This window comes from Lepus europaeus, chromosome X, assembly GCF_033115175.1.
Source record: "Lepus europaeus isolate LE1 chromosome X, mLepTim1.pri, whole genome shotgun sequence".
Lineage (NCBI taxonomy): Eukaryota > Metazoa > Chordata > Mammalia > Lagomorpha > Leporidae > Lepus > Lepus europaeus.
In genome coordinates, this window is record NC_084850.1 from 36,064,351 (window position 1) to 36,088,362 (window position 24,012).

General features: G+C 42.7%; 1 protein-coding gene across 2 annotated transcripts in view; it reads left to right on the forward strand.

The window, feature by feature from the left end:
- Window positions 1-9,495: 9,495 nt before the first annotated feature.
- Window positions 9,496-24,012, forward strand: part of TMEM255A (transmembrane protein 255A) — an 82,484-nt gene continuing 67,967 nt past the window's right edge. For both annotated transcript variants that reach the window (XM_062184559.1, XM_062184560.1), the window contains exons 1-2: window positions 9,496-9,721; window positions 16,308-16,450. In XM_062184559.1, coding sequence (XP_062040543.1) covers window positions 9,664-9,721; window positions 16,308-16,450 — 201 coding nt within the window. In that variant the 5' untranslated portion in view covers window positions 9,496-9,663. The remainder of the gene's footprint in view (window positions 9,722-16,307; window positions 16,451-24,012) is intronic.

Here is a 24,012-nt window from a genome sequence, read left to right on the forward strand (position 1 = left end):
GGCCTGATCTTCACTATTGGAAATGTTAATACAAGTGCTCCCCTCTTCCTTTCCCCAAAGTCAATAGGTGGCAAATAAAATGCCTTATCTGTAGTTGAGCCTTCATTCCAGAAGTGGTGGAGAGATGCTGGGTCTAACCAGAAGAAGAACAAATATATATTTGGGTTGGGCAGCCCTCGGTGATGTGTACCCAGTAGCCTGGAGCTGCCCACTCTCTGTAGGCGATGCTCATTCAAGTTCAGAGCATTAGTGCTAAGGTAGAACATTATAATACTGTATTAATAATGTAAGACAGTGCCCTATCATTATAGCATAATACAATTTAAAATGCAGTGTGTCATAGACAGCAACTTAATTGGAAAGGATGTCTTGGACCATTCAGGATGCTACAGAACATTTGGCATAGCCATTAAAAACTGTTCTCCAGAGTCCAGGAAACTAATTGCAAATGGTTAGGTAATGCACAGCTGATGGAAAGGAGATTTTCTCTTAAATTGATTTCATGGTATATGTTCAGGGATGTTTATTGAAACATTTCTTGTAACTATGAAAAACTGGAACTAAATTAAATGTCCAACCATGGAATGGGGGGAGGAGCGGATTGGTTAAATAAGTCTGAAACAGTCACACAGATGGAATGTTATGTAGTAGCTAAAAAAATGAGGTAAATCTATACAATGACACTTATAAAGGGCCATGGAATTAAAAGATAAGTTTTATAAAGGGCCATTGAATTAAAAGATAAGTTTGTTTTAGTACCCCCAAATTTTGCAATCCATGTGTATCTTTTTTTTAATAACTCTTGTATGCAGGAATTTCAAAAGTTTTTTTGTACCAAAACTAAACTTACTTTTAATCCCATTTTTTTACAGACTTTCTGAAGTACCATTTATATAATGACAGGGTAAATATGTCCTTGAAATAGTACCAGTTTTTTTTTTAATTTCAGAATAATATTTATGGCTTGTTCCATTTTTGTTTCCTTTTTATGTGGGTACCTGTGTGTGTGTGTGTGTGTATCTGCATAGGAAATGTAGAAAAATCTGAGAAAATATACATCCGACTTTTATAGAGGTTTTATTAAATGAGGGAGATTGCAGAGGGAAAGACTTTTACTTTAAACAAAATTAGCTATTTTATTTGAGAGAGAGAGAGAGAAACACGCTTCTATCCACTGGTTCATTTTCCAAATCCCCTGGAGCTGGAACTCAATCTTGTTCTCCCAAGTGGGTGGCTGGAACCTAGCTACTTGAGCCATCACCTGCTGCCTGCCATGGTGAACATTATCAGAAAGCTTGAATAGGGGCAGAGAAAGGACTGGAACACATAGACTCCGATATGGGAATCAAGTGTCTTAACTGGCATCTCAACCACGGAGTTAAATACCTACCCTTCGCTTTTTAATTTATACAGTCCTATATTGTTTGAAATTTTGTGCATGCTGGAATTTTGTAATTGTTCAGAGTGTTTTGTTAAGGGAAGGCAGCCTTTATGGAAAAACCTCTTCATTATTATAGCAGGATTCTATATTCCTGATCAGAGTTGGGAGGTGGACATGGACTTAGGTGCCTTTAACCTTCAACAGAACTTCTTAGGTGCCTTTCACCTGTTCAATAGAACAGGTTCAGTTGAAATGTATTTAGTTTAAACAGTAACATGCTAAAAAACAACCTTACCAATGAACCCTCTTTAATAAACACAGTTGTTGACTTTACCCCTCTCTCTATTCTGTCTTGTCTCCCCCCCCCCCCGCCCCCTCCAGCAGAGTTCCTTTTATCTACCCAAACAGATCAGTTTCCCAGAAAGCTAGGTGCTCCTTCCAAGCAATCCACAGAGTAGACAGCCCTCTACTGGCTTAATTTCAGGAGCATAGACAGAACTGGACCTGGAAAAGTCCTTGTCCACCTGCTGGCACCAAGAAGCCGTAATCACGCAACGAAAGAGAAATATAAATTCCCTTGAAAGAGGTGACACATTGCGTGAAATTTGCTCAAGCAAGGAAGCATGAAAACAGATCCGTGTGTGTGTGTGTGTGTGTGTGTTAGAGAGAGAGAGAGAGAGAGAGAGAGAGAGAGAGAAAGTAAGTACGCCGGTCCTGAGTGGCCCTAGGCACATACTGCAGGGTGAATAGAGTGTAATTTATGAACCATTCACCTGTTTATTTGCTCATAAAATAGAATTCAGTTTTTTTGTGTTAATTTGTGATAATGTTAATATTACATGCTCACTGAATAAATTTAAAGGATGCTAAAAAGGACCAAAATAGAAAGCAATCTCCTGTAATTTCACTAATCAGAGATAACTACGATGAATATTTTTGAATTTCCTTCTACTTGTTTTTCTCTTCATATATCTGCAATCTTGAACAAAATTTGGATCAAACTATATATGTGGCTCTTAGTCTACTTATCCACTCAGTATCATGTATATTTCCATGTCCTTAAATGTTGAAAAACATGATTTTATATAGTTATATAACTTGCACATGTACATCGTATGGCTATAGTTCATCTACTTAATCATTCCACTAATTTTGGGCAGTACAGGTTTTTTTTTTTTTCAATTGTTTTCAACTTATAAATAATATTGCCATGAACATCTTTGCACACAAATCTTAGTCCAGATTTCTCTTTCCTTAGTACAGCTTCCCAGAAGTGAAATTACTGGGTCACAGAGTGTAAACATTTTTAAAGGCTCTGTGGAACAGTTTGAAGTGGTAGCAAATCTATTGATTCCCAGAAACTACTGAACAAAGAAATCCTCTCCAGTCCAAACCTGAACCAAGCCATTGGACATACACCCTCCTGCCTGTGATAATGCCACTTCTAATTAGGTGTTTAACGAATGTGGGTCTTTTTTGATGGGATAAAGAAAAAGGTTGTACTGAGCTCTGCAATTAATTAGAGGAAGAAAACAGGGCAGTTATGGCTTAACTGAATCCTATTCTACTGTCCTCATCAATTGTCATCTAGCAGGTAAGATCCCCAACCCAGAACCTATGGAATTAAGGTTACTTACTCTCATCCTCTGCCCTTTTATTCTGGTTAAAAAATACATACCATGAAGCCGGTGCTGCGGCTCAATAGGCTAATCCTCCACCTGCAGCGCCGGCACACCGGGTTCTAGTCCCGGTGGGGGCGCCGGATTCTGTCCCGGTTGCCCCTCTTCCAGGCCAGCTCTCTGCTGTGGCCCGGGAGTGCAGTGGAGGATAGCCCAAGTGCTTGGGCCCTGCACCCGCATGGGAGACCAGAAGCACCTGGCTCCTGGCTTCGGATCAGCATGGTGTGCTGGCCGCAGCATGCTGGCTGCAGTGGCCATTGTGGGGTGAACCAACGGTAAAGGAATACCTTTCTCTCTGTCTCTCTCTCTCTCTCACTGTCTACTCTGCCTGTCAAAAAAAAAATACATATCATGAATTTTTTTGTATGGGAATTTTCCTTCAATAAATAGTTTACTGTATAAAATAATTATGTTTACCCATTGACTGATTCTACTATAACCTTAATATTTTGTGATTTTAACCTGTTACATTTATTCTAAAATTCAGAAAAACATTAGTACCTTTTTGCATATCACAATGTCCCTAGTGTATTCATTTTTTCATGAATTATTGTTCTCAGTTGCTGTTTTGTGCTTTCAAAACAGGAAAATGTGAAGTTCTGTGGGGAAAAGACTTGTACTTTAAAAAGAAACTACCTCCTTTCTATAGTAGGAAACAGATTGTTTTTTCTTTAGAACTTTGTTATCAGGAATTGAGTAGGAGTATATATATATCTGTATCATTTTTGTGGCTTTACTGTAAATGTCTATAAACAATGTACTTTGAGGTCAGGATTTTTAAAATTTATTTGCATATAATTCTCCTGATGTTCTTCATCACCCATTGATGATCAGAAATTAGATGCAATTTGCATTCCTGGCCCATAACAACTATATAGGTATAATATACACTGGAGAGAGTTTTATTGTCCAAGAACAAACTACTGTTGGACTTCATTGCTTGGAGATGAAGTCTGATGCAGTGTATTTGATAGCTCTCAAATGGAACTCACAACTCTTAATAAAAATATTTATTATTCTATTATTTAAAAGTTTAACTTTTTGTGCCAGCACTGTGGTGTAATGGGTAAAGCCACTGCCTGCAGTGCAGGCATCTCATATGGGCGTAGTTTGAGTCTCGGATGCTCCACTTCAGATCCAGCTCTCTGCTATGGTCTGGGATAGCAGTTGAAGATGGCCCAAGTCGATGGGCCCCTGCACCCCTGTGGAAGACCTGGAAAAAGCTCCTGGCTCCTAGAGGCACAGTTTCCGGCCGTTGCAGCCATATGGGGAGTGAACCGGTGGATAGAAGACCACACTCTCCCTCTCTACCTCTGCCTCTCTTTAGCTATGTCTTTCAGATAAAACTAAATCTTTAAAAAAATAAAAAATAAAAATTTTATCTTTTAAAAGAAGCATTGAACTCTCAAAGTATGTGACTTCAAAAGGGTCTTGGAAAATGTGCACTTTTAAATCCATATTTCCAAGAACCACTTGAAGTACCCTCATAAAAGTATGCATGGAGAAAGAAATTGGAAAAATGTATTCAAATATATACACTGTTCTTGTCTCTAAGAAGTAGAATTGTAGGGGAGAGGGTGATTTGCTGTATCATGTACCTCTGCAGTTTTGGAAATTTTTACATTGTCTTTTTTTTTTAATTTCAGTAAGCAAAAAAAAAATTGTCATACATTCAACAAATATTTAAATGCCAACAATGTACCAGCCATAATGAAATAGTTATAGAAATTTTGAAAACTAATGTAAAGATTGTGAGTATTGCAACAGAGAACAATAATGAATACTACAATGAGACATGTGAGCAGTTGGAGGTCCCTAAGGTACTTGTGGAGCATGAGTCAGTGCTGCCTAGCTGCCGGGACTGCCATCAGTCTCTGGTTCCTAGATTTGTGGTTCCCTCTGGATGCCTTGTACCCAAATCCCAATCTAGCTTCTTTACTGGCTCTTTCCATTGCTGACAGTAAGTAAGCATGTTTTCAGGGCTAAAACATCTTTTTCAAGGCCAGCGTTGTAGAGCAGCAGGTTACAGTGCTGCCTGTTATGCTGGCATTACATATGGGCACTGGTTTGAGTCCTGGCTGCTCCACTTTTGATCCACCTCTCTGCTAATGCAACTGGGAAAGCAGCAGATGGCCAAAGTCCTTGGGCCCCTGCTACCCACATGGAAAACCTGGATGGAGTTCCAGGATCCTGGCTTCAGCCTGGCTCAGCCCTGACTGTTGTAGCCATTTGGGGAGTGAACCAGTGAATGGAAGATCTCTTTCCAATACATACATACATACATACATACATACAAACATAAATATTCTTTTTAAAAAAGAATGGAGACCTACACACTTTCACATGCTAATGGTGGGAATGTACTTTGCTACAAATATTTTGGAGCACAGTTTTTCAATACATATTCAAAGCCTTAAAATATTTGGATTTTCTTATAGAAATCAGAATAGTGGTTACTTCTGGGAGGTTATTGACTAGAAAGGGAGGTCATTGCAGCCACCTATGGTACTGGAAAAGTTCAATATGAGAGGGCTTCAAAAATTCATAGAAAATTCACACTGAAAAAACTATGCATGGATTTCAAAATTTTTTGCACAAAAATAAACTTATCTTTTAATTTCACTCCCACAAACTTTTAAAAGGACGCTTGTATCTTATCTGAGTCATGGTTACAAGGGTGTGTGTGTGTGTGTGTGTGTGTGTTTGAAAATTTAGCAGTATGTACACTTCACTATATGCATGTAGATAAAAAATTGATTAAATATATATTTGAAACTTTCAAGTTAATGATTCCACTACAATGTTGTGTAAAAAAAAGACACAATGATGCAGTTTATTGTGTTATTTTCAATGTTGAACAATTGGAAAACTCTAAACTATCCAGTAAGAGTGGAGTGGTAAATAAATGTTGCATTCACTTAACATCATACTATCAAACATTTCTCATAGATATTGGGAAACGCTTATGATGTAGTCTTTGGTAACTAAAGCAAACCACAAAATAGAGAGAAAACAATAACAAAGTAAAGACAAGCTATTCCAGTGGCATCTTAACTGCTCAGCCAAACACCTGCCCTGAGTTGTACTATTATTTTAAAGCCCCTCACTATCTTTTGTCAACCTAAATCTGGGAACTGAGAGATGGGTTGGTGATAAACAGAGTTCAGATGTAATGGCTGGGACACATATATGCATGTGCATTTGTGGACACTTGTGTGCTCACTATTTTAAATATGCATGTGTGCATGTACATGTGTGCATGCATGTAGACATGATCCCTTTAGCCCACATTCCCAACTTTGCAATCAGGAAGGTATTATGGTAATTTAACTAGTGAAGTTGATCATCAAAATAAGGAGGTGATTGAGTGTTATAGCTATTCCCAGAGTGAATGTGCTAGAGACAGAGTGCCATCTGGCATCTTTCTAATAGCCTGATGGTTTCTGGGCAGAGCCCTCATCATTGGTTTGAAGAAGATGGAGAGAAGTAGATTGAAGTTCCTTTGGCAAATATTTCCTGATGCTATAAAACAGTTTACAATACTGTATGCTTGATTAAACTTACACTGAAAATGATTTATTTTAATAAATTCTTTTTTTATAAGAAGCTAACCAAGCAGTTTTATAGCAACCTTCTCTTGTGTGAGAGAACTATTCCCTCATCTAGATGGCTTATGTATTGGTAAATTTTACTATGAGCCTATTTATGTTTAAAACGCACGTTTTGACATGAACAAAATCAGAATGAAGCCTTAGAAAAATTGTCTTTTGCTTTTTAAATTGTCCAGCTCATTCTGAGTTAAAATAAACTTTCTTTGGAAGGAAGAGAGGTTTATGTATCGTACTAGGTTGAAACATGGGTTTTTTCTTCTGTAGTTCCAATTCTAGTCCCTTCTCTTACCCCACATCATTTCTCCAGACAAGCATACCATCTCTGGGGAGAAGACTACTACTACTCTCTGAGCTACTGCAGCTGCTGCTATTGTCACTACTACTGGTCTCAAAGTCATTTTTAACTTGATTGAGTGCCTGCTGTGTTCCAAGTTCCATAAGACACCCAAGAGACAGCATGGAAGAAATAGATGGTATTCTGTTCTTTTAAATAGCCAACTCCAATACTACTTCTAAACATAACATTTAATTTTCACACAGAATTCAGGAATACAGATGTTGCAGAAAGCAAAGCTCACTCCTGTTAAAGGTACCTCACTTGTTTGTAGCTTTGATTATAAAGATCACATTAAATATTTCATCTGCATCATATGATGGGTATTACATTTCTCTCCAAAGTGAAAAGGACTCGTTCTGTCCATTGAAACTATCATGGCACCGTAACAGGTTTCTACTTGGCTTCTTTAGGGATCTCCAGCTGCATCATTGCTGAAGAGGACCTGAGCATCTCTATAAAAGGTAGTAAATAGGCTTTTCCAGCCTTAATAAAAACGTCTTTCCTTCAAAGCAACTTTCACAGAAGCAAAATAAGTTAATTATAAAGCACTCGTTAAAAATCAGTAATGGTTTCAGGAGTCCTTCACATTAAATATGAGATTTTTAGAGAGCAGGAAAAAGAGGTTAGTCGAAAGGATAAAAAGACTATCATTGCAATAGTATAAATATGGGATTTCCCTCTGCCTTTGTGGAGCTTGTGGAGGCTGACACATAAGCTAAACGTGCTGAAGATACACACCTCTACAACCATGGGAATCTTCTCTCTAGGGCATAGATCATACATTTCCAAACTATGTCTATGGTGTAGGTTGCTAATGATACCTGACAAAGCATTCAGTCTGTTCCCTGGGGTGTCCAAGTTCTTTACAAAGTGTTTCTTTTTTAACCTTCAGGAAGTATCTTTCCTTCCTTTGGAAAATGGGAAAGTGTAACCCCCTTCAGTTGCATTTCCTGGATAAGGAAACAAAGCCTCACAGTAGATTAGCAAGGCAGATCTGGGAAGAACCAAGTATTTGTCTTAACCCCACTGACCCTCAAGAAAGTTTTATACTTGAATTAGTTTGGGTTTTTTTCAGGGGGAGTAGGAGACAGAGAGAGGGTTGCTGTAATCATGTGTTGGGTGTGTGTGTGTGGCAGGCAAGTTGGAAATAGACCTGTAAAGCAGAACCTGAGAGCTCTTCACTGGGACATAGTGGACACCTCCAAATAGGTAAATGCCATGAGACATGGCAGGCACACAGGGTTGTTTCCAGAGGGAGTCAGAACTCACTGTTACTCTATTCCTCATCCTCCACCTCCCCTGGCACCAGACAGATGTCTTGGGAGGACTCCAAGGAGGCCTCATCCTGTTCTGCAGATGTTTTGAGGCCAGCTGAATCACACTTCTGGGCCAACATATGGTGCTTCCAGTCCAATAATCCTAATGGGGTCCAGAGGAATAGGTTGGGGAAGAACTTGGCTACCTTTCAAGATCAGGAACATTCATACTTCAGTCCCGGTTTCCCTTAATTATCCACAGTGGGTCTGTCAGTCATGACTTTATTTTCACTCTTTCCAAAGCTACTTGTGTTTTCATCCTGTTGCACCTCTTGGGTGCTAATGAATTCCTTAGGTTTTCATTATGCTGTATAAAGTAATCTTTCTTTTCAGCTGCCATAGGAAGAAGAGCACTGACCCGAGAGTACAACAGAGCTAGGTTTGAATCCCACCTCCGCCACTTACTAGCTAAGTAGCCAGAGGAAATTCCATCCCTTCTCCAAGACTCAGTTTACGCATCATAAAGTGGAATTATTATGAGCTACTCTTCCTCTTTTGCATCGCTGCTGTGATGAGAAAATGAGATCCTTGATATAAAACACCTTGAACAAAAGTAAAAACTGGGGTGCTGATGCAGTCATATTTGGTTTAACTGAATCTTCTAGCTCTTAGGAAGCTGTTGGTTCTAGAATTCTCAAATCTGGTGAATAAGGCTGTTTTCCCTCGCTCATCTTCACATAATTTTATACACTCTGGTCACATCTCTTCCCACCCTTCATCGTTTGAGACTCAAGAGTCTGCATTTGTTTAATCTATCTTCATATGGCTCCCCCCCCCCCCCCCCCGATTATAAAGTGACCCTTTTTTGGATCATCTCCAGTTCCATTATGTCATTCTGGAAGCACTAACACCAGACCTGCACAAGTATGTGAGTGTGTGTGTGTGTGCCTTAGCTCTGAACCAGACTCTCTACCCCTCCCCAATTATAAATCCTAGAAATGATGATTGCCCAAGACTCTTTCTAAACTACAGAGACAGCCAGTTGACTCAGCCTGAAGCCTCCCCCTCTTTTTCTGCGCAGCTCTGTCCCCAAGGGGCTAAAACAGTCCCCTGTCTGGCTCTGGAGGCTGGGAGGTGGATAACTAGGATGGGGGGGGGGGGGATCTTGCGCAAGCGCACGCGGCTGCTCGGACCGCCAATGCTGCTGCCTCCCAGAGCAGAGGGAGGGAGAATAGGGGAAGGAAGGGGGAGGAGTTGCAGCTCTCAACCAGAGCCTGCCTCTCTGATATCGGAGGGACCTAGAAAGGCAGTTGCGGAGTAGGATGCTCTGCGGGACGCCCTGAGCCGGGGAGCCGCTTAAAGCAGCTTCGGGGACTGGGGCAATTGGGCAGCTTTCACAATGCATCAGTCCCTGACTCAGCAGCGGTCCAGCGACATGTCCCTGCCCGATTCCATGGGTAAGTCTAGCAGCCTTTCCTCCGGGAGGTGGCAGCAAGGGGTGAGTGCGATGTCCTCTGTATCGCAAGCGCCCTGGCTGCCCACAGAGTCAAAGACTGGGACTCGGGACTAGAGGAATCCGCGCCTTTCAGCGTTTAGGTGGGGGACTGGAGCCCCAGGGGAGCGGTTGCGGCGGGGCGACTTGCGGAGATTGGAGCGCCAAGCTTGTGTCGGAGTATCCCTGCCCAGGAGTGCGGATGTGTGTGTTTGTGTGCGTCTGTCTACGGACTTGCAGCCAGTGGCAAATCCCAGCACACTGGGATCAAAACGCTTTGCTGCAACCTGCGCCTTTGCTTTTTATTCGACTGTCTCTCTTTGCAAAAGTCCTCCTCACTTCTGAGAGCTCCTAACTAATGAGAATTAGTGAAAGGAGGATCCTTGCCCCCTCCCAACTCTCTTGAAGCTGCCCAGAAATTTCGAGCTGTAGTGTGTGTGTGTGTGTGTGTGGGGGGGGTGACTTGCACCTCTGTGATGGGGGGGTGGTGTTGCGCAACCCTGGGGGATGGGCGGGGGTAGGGGGGGAGAAAGGAAGGGGTTGGCAGAAGGGGAATTCCTGAGGAACCATTCAAGAGAGTCCAGCCCTGCCGGGTGCAGCGGCAGAATCAACATTCCTTGAATTTGATTCCAATTCTGCTCCCAACGCAAGGAATGTGCGTGAGTGTGAAAAGGGGCGGCTGGTGTTGGGGGTGGGGGCGGACTGGGGAGGAGTGAGAGCGGGAGAAAGATCCAGTGCGAGCGAGCTCGTGCGTCTTCTAAAGTCCCACTTTTCCTCCTCGCGTGGAATTAAGGAGGAGGGGCACCTACCGACACCTTTCCTTCTGGCAACTGGGGGACAACTACCTTAGAGCACCAATTTGGTTGCCTCTCAAAGCTGCTTTTTAGTAGTTACAAAACAGAAAAGAAATCCAGGCCCCCTCAGCTGTTGGGCACGTTCCCAACCCCTATGATTTCACTGGGTGGAGAAATTAATTTAGAGCCCAGGAGAGGGGGAGGGAATTGTCAAACGATGATCCCACCTAATCTTAAAATTCGCCTCGGATACATTTCAAGCAAATCGAATTCTCTCTTTCCAACATAATTAGCATTCTGCCAAATCCCTCCGGCCCCAGTGTCTGCCATACAATCTGCTCAGGTCTTCTCCCTGGAATTTGCGGGAACATCTGCGGGGAGGGGGCGGAGAGAAGATTGAAGCTCCTTTATGAGTTTCTTACTGCTTGCAAAAGACTCAGTCTCAACAAAATTTGTTTACTGGAGAGGGCTCAGAAAATGTTGTCTCCTGGAGAATGGCAAGACCAGTATTTACAATGGCTTTCCATATTCAGTATAAGATTTTGCTTTTTTTTTTCTTTTTTAAGGACAGGGTATAAATGAGGTCAAGAAATCCAGTCCGAATCTAGATCCCAGAAGTACCAGGTTCCTCCTTACCACTACCATCTCTCTCTCTCTCTCTCTCTCACACTCTCTCTCTCACACACACACCACACCACATGCACACGTGCACACACACACACACACACGCACCCAAACACCCACACAGAATGCACTCCTTACCTTGGCCGGCTATGGCGCCAACGCTGTTGTTGGCTCCCTGATGCTAAGCTGTTGCTTGCAATTGAGGGACTGGGTGGAAGAGTGCAAGGGTTCTGCAGTGCCCACTGCTGCTGTGGCTACAACCACTTGCCCACTTGCAAACCAAGTGTCCTGGCCCTGGAGCCACCTGCCTCCAGACAGTGGGCAGTTTGATGACTCAGGATTGCTAGTCAGGACGCTACTGTGGAATGGGGGACAAGATGAAAAAAAAGTTGTTTCTTGGGAACTTAGTGACTCTCAGCCAATATTGCATTTCTCAAAAGGTCTGTGCACAATAAGCTGAGTGGTCTTTGCCCAGTCCAGTCTTGACACTGAAGGACAGGAATCATAGACCCATGTTGACGTGGAACTAATGCTATGCATTCTGCTTTTTCAAGTCTGCAGACGGCTGGCACCAATAAATTCCTGAGTCCAGTGGTAACCCTGGGTTTTTGCAGTTTGAACAGGGGAGTCTCCCCGGAGTTCCCTGGCATGGGTCCCGCACACCACAGGCCTGAATCAGCGTCTAGGCTATTTAGGAGCTACTCCCACTTAATACAGCTCTGGCAATGCCTCCCTTGCGTGGCGGGAGGAGGAGAATGGGTGGGTGGGTAGGTTAGTGTTTCAGCTTCCAAGGGCAGAATTTCTGCGGGGATTCCCTTTACTGTCAAGCCACAACTGCAGCCAAGACAGTAAAAGTGTGAGACACACAGACACACATTGCACTAGGTACCTACTTGCTGGCTGCCTGGGGATGAACTGTTAGTCTAAGACTCAGAGCAAAGCAGGCACGTGGGCAATTAGGAAGATGGCAATTTGACTCCACTGCCCCTCCATCCTCTCCCAACAACGCCCCTCTCCTTTTTGGCAACACCGCCCCCAGGTGCTAAGGCACTTATGCTACAGTAGGAAATTCATTACTTCCCAACACAATAACACATTTGTAATTCTCCCAAGGCCTTGGATGTTTCTACTCAAGAATTAAGTAAAGGGTTGATTTCAGCGCCCTTAAGGAGATGTGTGGGAGATTTGCAGGACCTTGAGACCCTTGTGTAGGCAGCCACCTGTTTCCACGATGCTCAAGGCTGGGGTTTCCTGGGACCCACTCTGGGTGGCAAAGCTGACTCAGGTAAGCAAATACTGGTGTTTTCTTTTTCTTTTTAAATCAACCCTGAGAATTAGCTAGTCATCAACACAGGGTACTAGGAAGGATACTTGGCCCCCATCTGCTGTACTCCAAAAAGGTTACACACTCTACTTATTCTCTTGGAAGGGAATAATCAAGAATATGTACAAGGTAAAACACAAGTGACAATATCCTGCTTCCTAGCGAATCTCACACTGGTTTCTTTCAGATATGTAATGCGGGAACTGGTGGACATCATCTGGGTTGTGAACTAGAACCAGTTACAAGTGTAATTGTAGCCATTATAATCAATATGCTTATTGAGTAAGGTATCTATGAATTTAGAGACATAAAAGAATAGTTGATTAAAATAGAGTAAGCTTGATCAAGAAACACTTCTTGGAAGAGTTGAGTTTTGAGCAGGTTTCAAAGGAAGGGAAGGATTTAGATTCAAAGACCACAGTGCAGGTGGGGGCTCTGATCAGGCAAGGAAACCAGGAGGAGACAGCTGGTTGTATTTGGAAAGGTAGAGGCAGCAAATAATTGGGTGCATCTGAAACTGAGCATCCTGGTCATCACTGATCTGGGATGGAGGTGGGGCACTGCAGAGAAGGAGGGCTGCAGCAGTTCTGCAGGGAGCTACTAGGGGGTGGGGTGGGTAGCCAATGCCAATGATGATATTTCAGACTCACTGCTATTGGCTGCAGAGGTTGTTATTTAAACAGAAATATGCTGGACACTAGATAGACAGGGTGGTGACAGATGTTGGGGTTGTGACACTAGTTGGCCAGAAGGCTTTCAGTTCTGGGGAACACTCAGGTGTACCCTATTTTTTTCAAAAAGCAATTTTAAGAGCATAGTCCATATTTATTCACATGATTCCTCCCACAAACTTTTTGATTACAAAGGAAAAAATTCTGAGATGTTGCCCCTTGTTTATTCAATAAATACCAACTGCTTACTAGTTATCAAATACCATGATAGAGACTATTTTCAAGCACCTGCTGCTGTTTTTAAGTACTGTAGCATATAGTGTCTGAATTTTGCGTGTGTGTGTGTGTGTGTGTGAGTTTACTAAATAAAATTGGAATTAGATGTTCCTGTGAAGAACATCTAGGGAAAACCCCAAATTTTACCTGAATGAGTTCAGGACTCTTCTCCTTTCTAAAAACAACCAACAAGAAAATGCCCTAAGCAGACATAATGAGAGGCCTTTTAGGAGCCTAGGCCATACTTTTAGAGAACAGGTATGTTTTGCTCTAAATAGATGTGAATTTTATTAAGTTGACACTGGAGATTAAACTGAGGTATTATTCTTCATTTTCAAAAAGTTTAACCCCAGAGGTTCCTTAAAATAGTCAACTTACCAGATATAACTAGAAATAATTTCATTTTACATAATGATGTATGTTCCTTATAGTGAAAAATAAGAGGTGTTGGGGAGGGGGAGTCATTTGAGGGGACAGATAATACATATCCAATCTAGGGTTAGGAGAGTTAGGATCTTTTTCCAAAGCAAATCTTGTCTAGAGGTAAGGCTGTATGGGGCTGCAGGATCTTTAGCTTTCTCAACTGACTGAATTTTCAATTCAGGTTTCAAAGAAGAAGGGAAAGAAAAACAGATTTTCAAATGACACCATGTGGTTTGCTGAGTCACTTTTTTTTTTGACCTGGCTCCTATGCATTTAAGAGTTAGAGTGATATTTTCAAAGAAGACCCAGGAGCTGTGAATAAGATTAAAGGCCAGTTAGTTGGTTGGGAAGCAGCAAGTAGTGAAACAACCAATTTAGTATGATGGTACATACACACACATTACTCCAATTTAGTCTCTAAAGTTCCATGCTTTTCAGTGTAAGGTGTGAGACATTCATGTATTGCAAAGATACCCTTGGTGTAGCCAGATATTCTCTTGCTCTCTTTCTCCAATTTGGGGCTGGGGAGGTCTTCAAGATCCTGTATGTGACAAAAGAGAAGGAAGACAAAAATGGGGGTGATTTTGAAAGTTTAGGTTACAGCCCCTTTGTGGAACAAACTTCAAGGTTCACTGAGAAGTTCTATCATAAAATATACCTAGGGATTCTAGTTGAGACTCATTTGAGTCCTCCAGATCAAGAGGAGGAATAACTAACCTTCCCTTTTCCTGCGTCAGACAGTCCTAACCTCCAGGCTTTGATTATTGTATTTACCACCCATCAGCTTGCCCTTTGCATCCCTAATAGCCTCTCACACAAAGTCTCCCCCTCCCCCGCCATGTCATAGGTGTCTCTAGTGGCCCTGTTTCCTCATCAAGGCTGGGCTATGGTCTCACTGCAGAGGAGCCTCATTTCCCAACTTTCCACACCTCTTCTCCCAGGGTGAGCCTTGGCACATTAGTATGTGGGTGCCTATAAATGCTCAAAGCACTCCTACATTTCCATGTAAAGTAGTCTTTGAATAGTACTGTATCAGAAATGACCCTGATGAGTCATGTCCCTCACTTTTGATATTGACATCAGGGGAGACTGCCAGCCCCTTCCAACTCCCTTGGAACCTTTTGCAGGGATCACAGTGGGGAAGATAAGATGGATGGTGGAGCTGACACAGGGTGGCACTCATGGTGCTTTTCTTTCACCTGGGAGGGGATATCTTCAGGGGATTGCCAAGGCCAGCCACAGCCCCTCCCTCTCGTTACCATCAGGTATCCTGTATTGTAGTTGATTTCTTCAGCTCCCTCCCTCTTCCTCCATCCCCTCTCCCCTCCCTCCCAACTGCTTGCTGAGGCTACAATGAAGCCTCCCTAAATGACAGGATCTTATGAACAGCCCCAAGAGGTTTCTTTAGGGCCATAAAGTCAAGGCACCCGGGTGGACCATCCCATCCTAAGGTTCCCCATTGCTTCATCTTTCCCACCTTCCATATACCTCCACTAGAAAATTGTGCTCTTTTTAATGTTTCCTGTTCATTCTCTTGCCCCCCTCTCCCCACTCCTAGATGATAACTCTGCCCTAGCATTTCTTCTTGAGAGCCCTTCCTCATGCTAAAGAAATGCCAGCTGAGTGTGGAGCAGTGCTCAATTCCTTTAAAAAATTTTAAATTGAAAAGTGAGCCTAGATACCATTTTTATCTGATTTAATAGGCCCATTTCTTTTTTTTTTAATTGGTTTGTACTATCATGTCTGATTAGTCCTAAGTGGGAAAATGGGTTCCATATCATTTATATTGATGTCATCTTCACATAAACCTAATGTGTATGTGATAATACTTCTTATGTACCTCCCTTGAAACATATCTTTGTGGACTAATGGCCTCCAAACACTTATTTTATTACACACATTTGTTATGTGACAAATTTTGCCAACACAATTTTAAAGTTTATACATGAGATGGCAAATGTCAGAAATAAATGAAAAAAAAACTGGCTTGGTTCTGCTATTTACACTGAAAATGAAGCTTTGTCTCTCTAGCTTATGAAAAAAATCTTAGTTGCATATTGGCTGTAAAATATTTTCATTTAATACCCTCATGTATACACTTTCCATTTATCATATATTGTATAATTTGGTCTAAAAATGCTCTACTAAATGGGTATGACATATCTTTTATAGAATATGAAAACCACAAAAATTTGTTTTATGTAACTGATGAAGTTTCTTCTGTTGCTTATTTTCAAACTGGCAATCTATTTTTATTATAAAAGTGGCGCCTGATGACTGCACAAACCGAAGCCCCTTCTTTTTCCCATAATTCCCTTCCCAGAGGTAACCCCAGGTACTGGTTGGAGTTGCAAAGGGAAAGCTTCCTAATGGTATTTCATTAAGTCATTCCCTTCCCTTGCTGAAATGAGCAATTTCAGTTTTTCTCTGTGTTTTCAGGAGCCTTCAATCGGAGGAAACGGAATTCCATCTATGTCACCGTGACATTGCTTATTGTGTCCGTGTTAATTCTCACGGTGGGCCTTGCTGCAACCACCAGGACGCAGAATGTGACTGTTGGGGGTTATTACCCGGGAGTTATTGTAAGTATAGAAGGCATAGCTAGGCATCAGTAGCTTGGTGGCTACAGAAATTAGGGCTCTACTATGACGCTTTTCAATTCTGAGTTTCCAATGTTTGCTCAGATTTCCTCCTTTCTGTCACTCTATATTTATCCATCTCACTGTTTAGGACTTCAATTTTTAGGTTTAGGTGATATTACTAATTAGCAGTATTAATATGAAGCTAAGATCTTCTCTTTCTCTCTGGGCATCTGCTTTCCTATCTATCATAGAAGTCACCTGATTTTAGCTGTGAGGACTCTGGTATCTTGATATGCCATGACCAATAGTATTGGTCACCTAAAGTGATCTTGCAGTACTAACAGGAAAAATTTGCAGAATATATACTCCTAAAATAAATATATTTATTTATAAATGATATATAAATTCTTAAAATTTACACAAAAGTGGAAATTCAAACGTTAAATTAAAATGAAATTAACAAGGGCTGGCGTTGTGGCATAGCAGGTTAAGCCTCCACCTGCCATATCAGCTTCTCATATGGGCGCCATTTGGAGACCTAGCTACCCCACTTCGATCCTGGGAGAGCAGCATAAGCAGGCCCAAGTGCTTGGGCCCCTACACCCATATGGAAGACCCGGAAGAGGTTTCAGGCTCCTGGCTTTGGCTTGGCCCAGCTCTGGCCATTGTGGTCATTTGGGGAGTGAACCACTGGATGGAAGACCTCTCTCTCTCTCTCTCTCTCCCCTCCTCTCTCTGCTTCTCCACCTTTGAAATAAATTTTTAAAAAAGAAATAAAAAAGAAATAAACAGTACATTTTGCTATCTTCATATGAACACTAAAATGCAATTGGGTGATATTCACTTAGTGTCAAGTTTGTCATGAAAGATAGTAGCTCTAAATCCCTATTTCAAATGGCCTACTAGATCATTGTGAATATTTTTGAGTGACTTCTTCTTAGTTATGACTAAATCCTCTTGGAAATCATTGTTTTAGTATTATTTATTTATTTGAAAGTCAGTTACAGAGAGGCAGAGAGACAGAGATCTTCCATCCATTGGTTCACTCCACAGATGGTCCCAAAGACCAGTGCTCAGCCAGGCCAATGCTGGGAGCCAGGAGCTTCATCTGGGTCTCCCATGTGGGTAGCAGAGTCCCAAATATTTGGGCCATCTTCTGTTACTTTTCCCAGGCTATTATCAGGGAACTAGATTGGAAGTGGAGTATCCAGGACATGAACTAATGCCCATATGGGATGCCAGCATCACAGGTGGCAGCTTTATCTGCTACACTACAACCCTGGCCCCAGGAATCTTTTTGTGTGTGTGTGTGTTTTTTTTTAAAGATTTATTTTATTTATTTGAAATACAGAATTACAGAGAGAGGTAGAGCCAGAGAGAGAGGGAGAGTGATCTTCCATTCGATGATTCACTCCCCAAATGACCGCAATAGCCAGAGCTGAGCTGATCTGAAGCCAGGAACCAGGAGCTTCTTCCAGGTCTCCCACGTGGATGTAGGGGCCCAAGGACTTGGGCCTTCTTCCACTGCTTTCCTAGGCCATAGCAGAGAGCTGGATCAGAAGTGGAGCAGCTGGGACTCCAATTGGCGCCCATATTGGATGCCAGCACTGTAGGCTGGAGCTTTAACCTCTGCACCATAGCACTGGCCACCTTGGAATCATTGTTGTTGTTGTTTTTAAGATTTATTCACTTGAGGCTGCAGCTCACTAGGCTAATCCTCCGCCTGCAGCACCAGCACCCCAGGTTAGTCCTGGTTGGGGCGCCGGATTCTGTCCCAGTTGCTCCTCTTCCTGTCCAGCTCTGTGCTGTGGCCTGGGAGTGCAGTGGAGGATGGCCCAAGTGCTTGGGCTCTGCACCCGTGTGGGAGGCCAGGAGAAGTACCTGGCTCCTGGCTTTGGATCAGCACAGTGCGCGGGCTGCAGCACGCCGGCCACAGCGGCCATTGTGGGGTGAACCAACGGAAAAGGAAGACCTTTCTCTCTTTCTCTCTCTCTCACTGTCCACTCTGCCTGTCCAAAAAAAATATTCACTTGAAAGTCAGAGTTACACAGAGAGAGAGGAGATGCAGAGAGAGAGAGAGAGAGAGAGAGAGAGAGAGAGGTCTTCCATCTGATGGTTCACTCCCCAATTGGCCGCAATGACTGGAGCTGCGCCGATCTGAAGCCAGGAGCCAGGAGCTTCTTCTCGGTCTCCCACGCAGGTGCAGGGGTCTAAGGACTTGGGCCATCCTCTACTGCTTTCCCAGGTCATAGCAGAGAGCTGGATCGGAAGTGGAGCAGCCAGGCGCTTCAGGCCAGGGCATTAATCTGCTGCGCCAGAGTGCCAGCCCTGGAATCATTGTTTTTAGTTTTTTTTTTTTTTAAAGATTTATTTGTTATTTTCTTGAAAGTCAGAGTTACACAGAGAGAGAAGGAAAGGCACAGAGAGAGAGAGAGAGAGAGAGAGAGAGAGAGAGGTCTTCCATCCATTGGTTCACTCCCCAGATGGCCGCAATGGCTGGAGCTGCACCACTCCAAAGCCAGGAGCCAGGAGATTCTTCCAGGTCCCCCATGTGAGTGCAGGGGCCCAAGGACTTGAGTCATCTTCCACTGCTTTCCTAGGCCATAGTAGAGAGCTGGACCAGAAGTGGAGCTGCTGGGTCTACAACCGGTCCCCATATGGGATGCTGGCACCGCAGGCAGAGGCTTTACCTGCTACTCCACAGCGCTGGCCCTGGAATCTTTGTTTTTAATGTCAGTGTCACAGCCACAATGTTTCTGACACAAAACTGACCCTGGGAGTTCTAGTGTCAACAGTGCCATTTTTTTCCTTTTAAAAAAGATTTATTTATTTAAAAAAGTTATTTATTTATTTTGAAAGGCTGAGTTACAGAGAGAAAGGGAGACATACACGGAGAGAAAGAGAAATCTTCCATGCACTGGTTCACTTCCCAAATGGCCATAAAGGCCAGGACTGGGCCAGGCTGAAGCCAGGAGCCAGGAGCCCCATCTGGGCCTCCCATGTGGGTGACAGGGGCCCAAGTACCTGGTCGATCTTTAACTACCTTCCTTAGAGCATTATTAGGAAGGTGGATATGAAGCAGATAATCCAGGATTTAAACTCACACTACAGTATGAGATGCCAGCATTGCAAGAGTGGTCCAACTTACTGCACTGCAATGTCAGGCCCCTCTGCTTGTTTTCTTGTTGCTCACTTGCACTCACATTCTTCAAGTTCAGATTGTGGTTTCCCAACAAGAATATTTCCAAACCTCTTATCCATTCTGTTGGGACAAACTAGATATTATAAACTGGGCATACATAAAATACCTCACCATCAACCCTTTGCTGCTTGGAGTGTGCCCTCTTCCCACAGATAGCTCCCTCCCAGTCATTTGAGAGTCCTGCGACTGAGTGCACCACTGACAGTCTCTTTATTGAACATTAGTAACACCGAATTTCTTATTATACTCTATAAATAATAAATAAGAAACAAGAGTTCTAATAATTTATTTCTGTATTACGGTGGATTGTTTTACCCACTCCTACAGAGTATGCAATACATCTTGGAGAACACAGAACATGTTGCATAAAAAATCTCGTTTGGGTCTGTGGCCACTTCTGTTGAACCTAGAGGTTAGGTCATTTTTTTTAAGAGAGGGGGAAGGAAGGAGAGGGAAGAGAGAGATAGAGAGAGAAAGAGAGAGAGAGAGAAAGAGAGAAACATCTTCTATCCACTGGTTCACTCTGTAAACGGCCACATCAGCCAGAGCTGGGCCAAGCCAAAGCCAGGAGATTCTTCCAGGTCTCCCACGTGGGCGCAGGGGCACAAGCACTTGGGCCATCTTTTGCTGCTTTTCCAGGTGCATTAGCAGGGAGTTAGATAAAAAGTGGATCAGCTGGGACACGAATCAGCACTCATATTGGATGGTGGCATTTTGGCCACTGTTTAACCTGTGCCACAATGCCAGCTCCTGGGTCATATTTTTAATATCAGTTAAATGGCTCCCCAGTTGTAAGTGCTAGAGAGCAGGAAAATGTTTATCATGGTTTATTGTTTTTATCTTTTAGCTCAGTGAAGAGGTCACATGTGTTTTTGATTGTTCTGTTTCATCTCTCTCTCTCTCTCTCTCTCTCTCACTCTCAGAGGTGGAGAAGTGGAGGTTGGAGAAAGAGGAAAAGGAAGGGGAAGGGGTTAAAGATGATGCCTTTGACAAACCAGTGCTGGGGGTGACCAAGCCTGGCACCTGTTGCCTAGATCACCAATTCCATTCCAGAATTGGCCTCCTCCATAGTATTTACAAAACTGAGGCCTGACTTGGGCTATGCCTCCCTGGAGCTGAAGGCTGCTGGGGGAAGTTCCTTTATAGCCCTTGAGCAGACAGGACTCTCCCCAGCTTAGAGCAGGTGTCCCACAGACACTGTTTGGTGTTTGGTGCCCTCTGTTAAACATGTGTTGTGAGAAGTCATCCAGTCCACTTCCTGTGGTGAGATGAGAAAAGCGGTAGTCAGCAGAATTGGGTTTTATTTTTAAACACAAGCAAGAGAGGTGGGAGGGAAGGAGGGGGTAAGAAAGCATTTTGGTGGCTTGGAAAAGCAATTTATAGGGTCTGTGTGACTTTGTGTGCTTCAGATGCTGCATTAGTAAAATATTTCTGACTGATGAGCAAATGCCAGAGCCAAGATTCAGAGTCCCTGTGGGTGAGGGGAGGGTATTTTCCATATCGGTTATGAAAAGTGGCTATGAACTTTCTCTGTGAATTATCTGACCATGGGTGGCTAGGTTGGAATACATTAACAGAGGAGGGTGTATGGTTATTATTCAAGTACCTGACTTTCAGCTAGCACTGGAAGTTGAAGCAATGGGGGTGTGTGTCTGTGTACTTGTGTTTTACTGAAAGCTAATATGGAGAGCCATTTCTAATGGACAGTGTGTCCCATGGTTTAACCTTCAAATCTTTGCTCTCAAAATTCCTACAGATGGTTTCTTTAAAGTGGGTTTTAATCATAGAAAGTAAAGAGGGGAAAGACAGCAATTGGAAAGCAGAGAGATCCATTTGAGTTTATAGTTCAGGTCATGTTGTAACAAATACAGTAATGACTGAAGCCTCTGAAACAGTAAACACCTGAGAACTCAGACTTGTCTGGGAAAGGGGTACTTTCATTAATTGAATGGTTTATTAGGGAGTTACTATATAAACTCCAAGCCACTGGTTTCTTCACCCTGGTGTGAATCAAGAATCACCTGGGGAACCTGTGAAAAATTCATATCTCTATTTCCAGAGATTCTGATTCAGGAGGTCTGGTGGGTCCCAGGAATCTGAATTCTCTTCTCATGAGCTAACCTTGATTTAAAAAGTAATACACATTGAATCTATATTTTATTTACTTTAGTGATTTATTTTATTTGTTTAAAAGGAAGAGTGACAAAGGGAGAGGAAGAGAGAGAGGCAGAGAAACAGAGAGGTCTTCCATCCACTGGTTCACTCCCCAAATGGCTGAAATAGCTAGGGATGGTCCAGGCCAAAGCCAGAGGTCAGGAACTCCATTTGGGTCTCCCATGTGGATAGCAGAGGCCCAAGTACTTGAGTCATCTTTTGTTGCTTTCACAAGGCACATTAACAGGGATCTGGATTGGAAGTGGAGGAGCTGGAGGCTGGAGGTAGCACTCAGATATAGGATGCTTGTGTAGCCACCATGTAGGCCCTGAATCTACATTTTAATAAGCACCAAGAGGGGAGCCTAATTCAATTGGGCCAGAAACAACCTGGAGAATGAAAACAAAAAAAATTGCTTAGCCATAAAACTAAAAAGAGCATACTGTGACATTTCAAGATTCTGTACCTTCAGATTGGTCACTTTGAGTACAAATTACCACTGTAAGGAACAGTGAAAAAAATTTACGTTATTGAGAACTCTGTTCGTTTGGACTTTGGTTTAAATGCTTTAGCAACTTATGCTAATTTACATTTTTCAAAACAGATAAATTACAGACAAGTTATTAGATAAAAAGTCTTATAATTTATTTAAATATTGATATCTTGATTAAGTAACATTGCATAACTCTAACTCATGTAAAACTTCTCAGGGGCATGTTTAATTTGTCTAATGACATTATTATAGCATGTTAGCTACTCCCTGTCTAGAATGTAATGTCATTGTTCTAAGAGACATACAAACATGTGTATCTTTAAAGATGTGCTAATTCGTATAGGCTTAACTGTAAAGTTTAAAAAAGTAACACTTACCAAAACAAACTGGCTTAAGATTTTTACTTTTAGGGCAGGCATTTGACCTAGCAGTTAAGACATTGGTTAAGATGCTTGTGTCCCATATAGGAGTACCTGGGTTCAATTTCCAGCTCTAGCTCCCAGTTTCTGTTAATGCAGACACTTGATGGAGCAGTAATGGCTCAAATAGTTGAGTTCCTGACACCCATGTGGGATACCTGGATTAAGTTCTTTGCTCTTGGCTTCAGCCTTGGCCCAGCTATCCATTGTGGCATTTGGGGAGTAAACCAGCGGGAGGGAGCTCGTTGTATCTCTGTCTCTCTCTCTCTTTAAGCCCATCAAATTAAGAATAAAACTCATATTTTAACTCTACTGTAATATTCAAGACATATTTCACTCCAGAAGAGTTCTGATGAGCTTTCAATTCTGAAAGCCTAAAGTCCCAAGAGCCTTGGTTGTTGCATGAATCTGAAAAAGGCAGGTGGGAGAGGTTGCTCCTTCTCTCTAGACTTCCACTTACATTTTTAGATCTAGGAGGACAAGGACTCCAAACGTGTTTCCCAAGCAACCTACAAGAGAGAGTTGGCCCACCTGATAAGTGAGGAAAACCTTTCATTCCCCTACCCTTTCTTTGGCTGCTGTACTGTTATGGCCCATATTAGCCTGGGTTTTCTTTTGGGAAAGTAACAAAAGTTTCTACTCCATATCTTGTGTGTGTGCATATGTGTGTGAATTGAAAATCCTATCAGAGTTACAGTGGGATCTTAGGAGACAAGAGCAACAGAGATCATTCAAAACAGGCAATAGACCAGAAACTTTTTTTTTTTGACAAGTAGAGTGGATAGTGAGAGAGAGAGACAGAGAGAAAGGTCTTCCTTTGCCGTTAGTTCACCCTCCAATGGCCGCTGCAGCTGGCGTGCTGTGGCCGGCGCACCACACTGATCTGATGGCAGGAGCCAGGTGCTTCTGGTCTCCCATGGGGTGCAGGGCCCAAGCACTTGGGCCATCCTCCACTGCACTCCCTGGCCACAGCAGAGTGCTGGCCTGGAAGAGGGGCAACCGGGACAGAATCCAGTGCCCCAACCGGGACTAGAACCCGGTGTGCCGGCGCCACAAGGCGGAGGATTAGCCACGGCGCCGGCTTAGACTGGAAACTTTCTCTAGGGCAGCGTGGATTCAACTTCAGATGTAAAGAGTCCTTGCATAAGTCCAAAAGAGTTTTGATTAACTTAAATGTTCAGGAAATATAAGGCACTCTGGATAGTGGGAGGGTTTTTTTTTTTTTTTTTTGGTTTATTGTAAATTAGAAATTTTTCTACTTGTAGTTGAATAGATTTTTTTTTTGACAGGCAGA